Source organism: Grammomys surdaster, unplaced genomic scaffold, assembly GCF_004785775.1.
Source record: "Grammomys surdaster isolate TR1022 unplaced genomic scaffold, NIH_TR_1.0 126163, whole genome shotgun sequence".
Taxonomy (NCBI): Eukaryota; Metazoa; Chordata; class Mammalia; order Rodentia; family Muridae; genus Grammomys; species Grammomys surdaster.
Genome location: NW_021620970.1, coordinates 7,525,155 through 7,532,508, shown reverse-complemented (window position 1 = coordinate 7,532,508; position 7,354 = coordinate 7,525,155). Strand labels below are relative to the sequence as shown.

At 42.9% G+C, this 7,354-nt stretch overlaps 1 protein-coding gene across 1 annotated transcript in view; it reads right to left on the bottom strand.

The window, feature by feature from the left end:
* Positions 1-7,354, bottom strand: part of Nubpl (nucleotide binding protein like) — a 176,792-nt gene that overhangs the window by 6,377 nt on the left and 163,061 nt on the right. Inside the window, exons 9-10 of the mRNA XM_028757466.1 lie at positions 5,743-5,863; positions 1,708-1,790 (exon numbers count right to left, since the gene is read on the bottom strand). Coding sequence (XP_028613299.1) covers positions 1,708-1,790; positions 5,743-5,863 — 204 coding nt within the window. The remainder of the gene's footprint in view (positions 1-1,707; positions 1,791-5,742; positions 5,864-7,354) is intronic.

Here is a 7,354-nt window from a genome sequence, read left to right as displayed (position 1 = left end):
AGGAGCACTGAGACCCAGTTATCACACACACAGACCATCACCCAGGAACACTGAGACCCAGTTATCACACACACAGACCATCACCCAGGAGCACTGAGACCCACTTATCACACATATAGATCAGACTACAGAAAACATTAACCCCAAAAATCCCACAAATACTATTGCTTAGCATTTAAAATTAAATGATGTTTGAATGGCTTGTTATTTGTTCTCTGTTAAGTCATATTTCTCTAATTCAATGTATTGCTTCTCATTTTTGGAGCATTTTAAAGAAAAAAAAGCAATAACAAACAGGTAGAAATATTTTAAAATCTCAACTCATAATTGAAATTAGTAGTAAATACTATTATTTATAAGGAATCACTGTAGAATACATTTAAATATTCTGCTTTTAGAAGCCATTTTAATGTGCATAATTAATAAGATCCTCATTTCAAACATTTCATGTACTTTATATTGAAAGGAGACTTTGATAAGTATGGTTGGGATTACCATACTTTAATATGAGAGCAATAAAGAGTTATGGTTTTGCTTATTTGAAAGCTCTTTAAAGAAAAATTGGAAAGGAAATTTAATCCCGGAAAGGCACAGAAAAAGAAAACATTGATAAGCACCATATTGTATTTACTGAAAGGTCACACTCCAGCGGCTGCACCACATCGGCTGACAGGGGCAGGGGCAGGGAGAGGCGCTGGGTGCCCACCATACGGCAACTCTAGATGAATCTGTGCAGTTCATGATTCCAGATCACATCTGCTCTCACTTTATTCATGGTATTAGCCAGGGTTGGGTCTCTTCCTTTCTTATCCACAGAAGACCAGAGGGGTGGAGAGGGATGGGCAGGGAAGAGGGGTGGAGAGGGACAAGCAGGGCAGAGGGGTGGAGAGGGACGGGCAGGGCAGAGGGTTGGAGAGGGACAAGCAGGGCAGAGGGGTGGAGAGGGACGAGCAGGGCAGAGGGGTGGAGAGGGACGAGCAGCGTAGCTGTTATGATGGCAGGGCTGCAGTGCAGGACAAAGCTACTGGGAGGCTGGGGTGTAGAGGAAGGGCACACAGAAACTACGAACACAGACACAGAGATGATAACTGGGCTTCCAAATGAAATAGTAAGACTGAGCAGGAAAAAGATATGTGTGTAACTGGTTTCATGTCTATTTTTCAGAAAACATTACAATAACACATTTTATCCCTAAAATTTTCATACTTTAGCAACTTTGAAAATCTATCAGTTATATCTTTTATGATGCTGGCTGATGAAACACTAATAGGTTTTTTTGCTCTACTCCCCAGTCCTAGTCATTAAAATAAACACAACAAAATCCCATCCCTACTGATCGAGTACTCCACGAACGCCCTTTCTCTCATCAGGTTCCCTTCTCTCTCAGTAACCACTGAGGGTGTAATACTAAAGTGTCATCTCGAGCAGTCAGACGCTGCCAGCCGGCAAGCTGAGAATCTCTGAGTTCTCATTATGGGGTTCCCCAGGAGAAAACTGCTGGGAGGTTAGCTGTCTGTTCTTGAGCTGAGAGTTTGTGTCCACAGTTGTGTCCTAGCACACAACATGACGAGTCCCTTAAAGTCAAGGTAAGCCGCTTCTGTCTACGTTTGTCCTGTGCACAAGCAAACTTGACCTCATCTCCCTCACTTTCTGCGTATCATAAAGAATACATCCCACAACAAGAAAGACATGAAAAATGTAACTTACCTCATCACTTTCAGGCTGAGAAAAGACAACTGGCTGGCCCACATCCGAAGCTTCCCTTATACTGAGGTGTAAGGGAACGTCTCCTGCAGAAGACCAGGAGAAAACATGAGAGCCAGAGAAACTGACAGGGGCATTCGTGATCTCACTACTCCGTCTTTGGAAACAAAAAAAATCTGAGCTAAAGTTTCTCAAACTAAGCTGAATTATGTCTACCTGCCCCCCGCCCTGTATATGTGTGTGTGTGTGTGTGTGTGTGTGTGTGTGTGTGTAAGTACGTATGTACAAGCTCTGGGAAATCAACCGTGAAGTGAGGCACCTGGTTTGTTCTTTGCTAAAGATCTCCAGGAGGCAAAGGCTAGCTCAGAGGGCACCTGTAAGCGGTTTTCCCTGGAATAGCTGACATAGACACATCGTGTTGTACGCCATGAAGGAGATGAATGAGGAAAGAATGCTGAGGTAAGAGTCCCAAAGACTCTTCATGGTGTTGCTGGATGAGTGCGTGAAGACAGCTGCTAGTAAGGCAGGAGCTGGCAAGATGGCTCAGCAGGTAAAGGTGCTTGATCCCAAACCTCATGACCCAAGGTTGATTCCCAGCACCTATGTGGTATAATGAGAAAATCAACATTCAAGTTGTTCTCTGATTTCCACATATGTGCCACGGTACCTGCATGCATACACATATACACAATCATAGAGAAAGTATAATAGAAACACTTAAAAAGTAAGTCAGATATGTATCCCAGTGTCAGCCTACTTTTGAGACATTGCTTTTTCTTACTATCCACTAACCCATGGAGCATGACACAGAAGCTTGTGAGCCTGGTGTGTTCCTGGGAAGCACTGCCAGGGAGCAGCTGTGTGCATCTGACAATGCTGTCCCAGGAGGTGGGAGAACTTAAGGGTAGAGTGCTTTCAGCCAGTCTCCTGAAGGCTGAGGACTCAAATGCAGGAAATGGAGTCTTAAGTACAACTACCTTGTGCCTCAGAGTGTTCTCACAAGTACCCCAGACTCCTGCACAGGCTACCAAAATGTGTGCTTAAATGGGCATTTCATGTCACACAGTACCCTCAACAGCAATATAAATACGCAAAACACTGTAATTTATTACACATGGCATGGCAGAGAGACAGGTATCAGCCAACTGTGCTATTGTATTTCTTTTTAACCAGTTATTTTATGTTTTTCAGTTATTATAAATAGGCTTCCTTATAACATTTTCACACGCGTACCTTGCTATATATGCTCTGCTCATTCAAGCTTCGCTCTCTTAGATACCCAAATGCTAATCCTGGTTGTCGACATGATTATATCAGTAGCCAACTAAAACCCAAGCAGCTGGACACAACTGCGAGAGATCCGCTTGACTGGATCACGTGAGGTGGGAAGACCCGCCCTAAATCTGGCCATGCCTTCTGCTGGAACCCCATATAAAAGGACACAGAGGAAGGTAATTTCTGCTTTTTGCCAGTTTTCCTTCACTCTTGTTGGCAAGTTCATCTATTCTGTTCCTGAAGAATTACTTTGCTGGTATTAAAACCTACTTCTTCAGGATTCTAGTATAGATGGAAGACCAGCTGAGACATCCAGACTTGTTAATTGAACAACTACTAGATTCTTAGCCTTTTGGTATAAGGAGAGAGAGAGAGAGAGAGAGAGAGAGAGAGAGAGAGAGAGAGAGAGAGGGAGGGAGGGAGGGAGGGAGGGAGGGGGAGGGAGGGAGGGAGTGTGCACAAGGGAGGGAGGGAGGAGGAGAGGGAGAGAGAGGGAGAGCCATTGTTAGACTAGCCTGACTGTAAGCTATTCTAATAAACTATGCACATTCTCTCCTTCCTTCCCCCCCTCTCTTCTGTTCCTTTAGAGAATCCTGACAAATATAATATCCTGCCAGCCAAATTACAAAATATAAGATTATTTTAATAACCATTTAAGGATTATCTTTGCAGCAAATTTGGTGTCCCTTCTACAGATCAATATAAAACTGTAGGGACTCTCACAGGGCAGATAGGGTAAATGTCACATAAAGTGTTTAGAAACCCAGAAACATTTTTATCTTGATTTATGAAGAGCAAGGAAACCTGAATCGCTTCCCTTCCGCTGCAGAAATGAAGTAAAAGAGGCCAACCCTGCATTTCACACAATCACCTACTGACACGGTATTTGCCATCCAGAGTCATAACGCTACATGCAGGCACAGAAGACTATGGAGCCACAATAAAAATGGGAATAAAGCCCAAGGAACAGGCTGGGAGGGAAGAGCATCCTAGAAAAGAGTAAAAGAGTCAGGGCACGTGTCAGATGCTGGGTGGCTCGTTCTCTGTAGTGGCGTGAGAGTTAACTACTATGCATCAACTGGGTTCGTACGGATAATGGTCTAAAGAACCACTGCAGGCCGGAGGATGGCTCAGCCAGTAAAGACACTTGCCTGAGTTCAATTTCAGGAACTTCCACCATGGAAGGAGAATATCAATTCCTGAAAGTTGTTCTCTGACCTCCACATGCACACAATGTCACATGTACCACACCCCTTCACCCTAACACACATGACAAAAATATATTTTCAAATACAGTTTAAAATATCCCAAGAGCTGTTTTAGGAATAAGCAACCCAACAGGTCATAAAAGAATGGGGGCAGAGATGTTGAACAGCAGAACCTCAGCTGAGCGAGCTCTCCTGTCTTCAGTCCCTCATCCCTAGTCCCACCCTCTTTATTAGCAGACCTCTTGCTGCAGTCCCTGGGCTCTCTGGGGTTCCCTGACTACATTAAGTAGACGAACAGGAACCCCGAGTTACCTTTCCTGTGACAGTGTTGAGCTCTCATCTACGGCAGGTCCAGTGCTCACTACTGACACTCTTTAGGGCATCACACAGTCGTGAGCCACTGCCTAACAAACAACTTCCGGGCTACGAGGCTTCAGCATCTAATAAATGACTTACAATCCTGTCCCGCTTGTTCTAAGTTAGGAATTAAACCACCAGCATAATTCAATAATGCCATTATAATTATACATTTACTTTATTATATAAGGGAAAGTCAATCTGTTATGTTATTATGTAGATTTGGAAAATTGAACTTTCTAGGTTAGTTAAGTAAAAAACAGTTTCAGAATATAATTAATGGCTATAATTACAGTAATGTATCAAAATATATCATTAGCATTCACCTGGTATTGTAGTTGGTGCTACAGTGAAATGAATAATAACAATAATATATTTAGCATTAACTTTCAGAAATGTATTATAACAGAGAATATTTTGAAATTCTTTCATCTCTAAAAGATCTTAATTTTCAACTATCTATAGCTAGTAACATCTGTCTTTGCCCAGAACAGAAGCCCATTCACAATTACAATAGAAAAACAAGTTGTCTTAAACATCTAGAGATTGCTTGTGGATTTTTTGAAAAAGCATGTTTTACTCAAAATCTGTTTATTTTTTCACTTATCACATGATTTTTGTTCTCCTCCTAAACTACTTAATTCTTTGATTCAGTGCTATGAACAATATATACAATATATATAATAAAATAAAAATCCGCCTGCCGTATTTTATAGAAATGGTAATCACATATCACAACAGAGCAGGAGGAGATACTGTGCAGCTGAAAGGCTGACAAGCAAAGAGCAGCTCATGAAGGCATTGCACATAATCCAAGGACATGCTGTTAGAGACTGTGCTGTAACACACAGTGAGCATGGCCACATACACCTACGTATACAGTAATGTCTACATCCAATGCTGCAACCAAGCTAACTACCATCCTTTAAACATGACTTTAATCTATGGTGCTCAGACTACATCTGTCTCCTCACACTGAATCTACAGGCTGTCTTTGCCTATCATAGAGGTTATATCATAGCCTATAGAAAAAGCCTATTCACAGGTGCCCAGCAGAGCTTAAGGCATGCAGTGGAACTATTTAACACTTTAAAGATGCAAAGCTCCAAGCAACTACTTACCGATTCCCCATTACCAGACCCCACTGCCATTTCCCCTCTTGTAATTTGCCCTGTGAAAGAGGAGTCTAAGGTCTTACCTAGAACATCAAGATCAAGGGTCTGTGCTAGTTTTCTTGCACCATCAGCACCAAAAATATGAGTTTTGTGTTTACATTTTGGACACTGGAAGACACTCATGTTTTGGACAAGGCCAAGAACCTAGAATAATACAAACACACTGAAATTGAAATAAAATTCAGCATATCGTAGTATATGATTTAAACACATTTTTGCTGAGCACCTACTAGTTCACGACACAATGGTGAATAAGGCAGGGTGCTCTGCTCTCCTGGGACTCAGGCTAGTGAGAGGTGAGGGTGGTAACTAATGTAGTGAGGAATGCTAAAGGGGAGAAATGGGAACTAGAATGCTTGGCCTGGGAAGAATGACAAGAACAACCTTTGAGTTACTTGGGAGATAACTGTTTCTTCAGATTGTGTTTGCAGGTCATCACTGAACAGGCAGTGATGTCTGCGACACAAACAGTCAGAAGCAGAGCCAAGGCAGCAGAAATGTAGCGAGCTAGACCTGTCTGGTAGCCTCAGAAGGTCAGGCTCAGATGCTCTTATGCTTCGAATATTCAGTCTCCCAGAGGCTCTTGTAGTGAAAGCTTGCTGCCCAGCTGCTGCTGTTTTAGGAGGTGTTGGCAACTCTTAGAAGTGGGGTCCAGCTGAAAGAATGGGATCACTGGAATGGCCCTTGGCAGGGGTAACCTGCTATCCTTCTCCAGCCTCTTCAGTTTCTGTCTGTCTCCTTCTGTCTGTGTGTCTCTCCCCTTCCCATCTCACTCCGTATTTGCCTAAGAGAGTGAAAGCTTTTTCCTCTGCATGCCCCCCAACCACATGGAGCTAAGCAACTGTGGGCTGGACCCTCAGAGCTCGGGACCAACTTAAATCTCTCCTTTTCATTCTTCTGGGCATCTTGGTCACAGCAATGAGAGCAGTGACAAATCAGAAGACAGGACAGGATTAATGCTCATCAGAGACAAGAAACAACAGACTTCTGAAGCTGAAAAGATGCTACAAAAGAGGTGGTGGGCCGAAGTGTGCAGTGATGACAATGTGTTGCAGAACAGGAAGGGAGAGAGAAGAAGAGAACAGAGGACAAAGCTCTTACAGCGCAGCGTACACCCTCGGAGCTCTTTTAAGTCATGTCCTAGAATAAGCTCTTGGAAGGTGTTACTTTCTTCACATAAGAACACTGTTAAGTGGGTGTTTTATCATCCCCATCCTGCAATGGAGAAAACTGAAGCTAGCACAAGATTCACCTCAGCTCTTACTGCTGCTATTTGAGTAAAATTTTAACATTTCATCTACAGTTCCCATCTTTTTTCTCAGTTTCCCTGGCTTTAGGCATAAATCAAATCTCTAAGAAATATTATTATTCAATAGTACCGTTGAGTAAGCAGATAACAGGCTCTGCAAATATCATCGGCATCCACGCACCTTTCACTCTCGCATTCATACAGACTGAAACAGTGGCTCTCCGTGGAAGAAGAATGCAGGGCACGCCGTGAGAACACAGAGATAAGCATGTCTGTGCCATCCTATCTGCTCCACCATAACGCCATCACTGTAGGAGATTAGTACATCATTTGCATCTTAAATGAAGAACAGCACTCGAAGCCCACAGTGACTCCGATAGACAGAA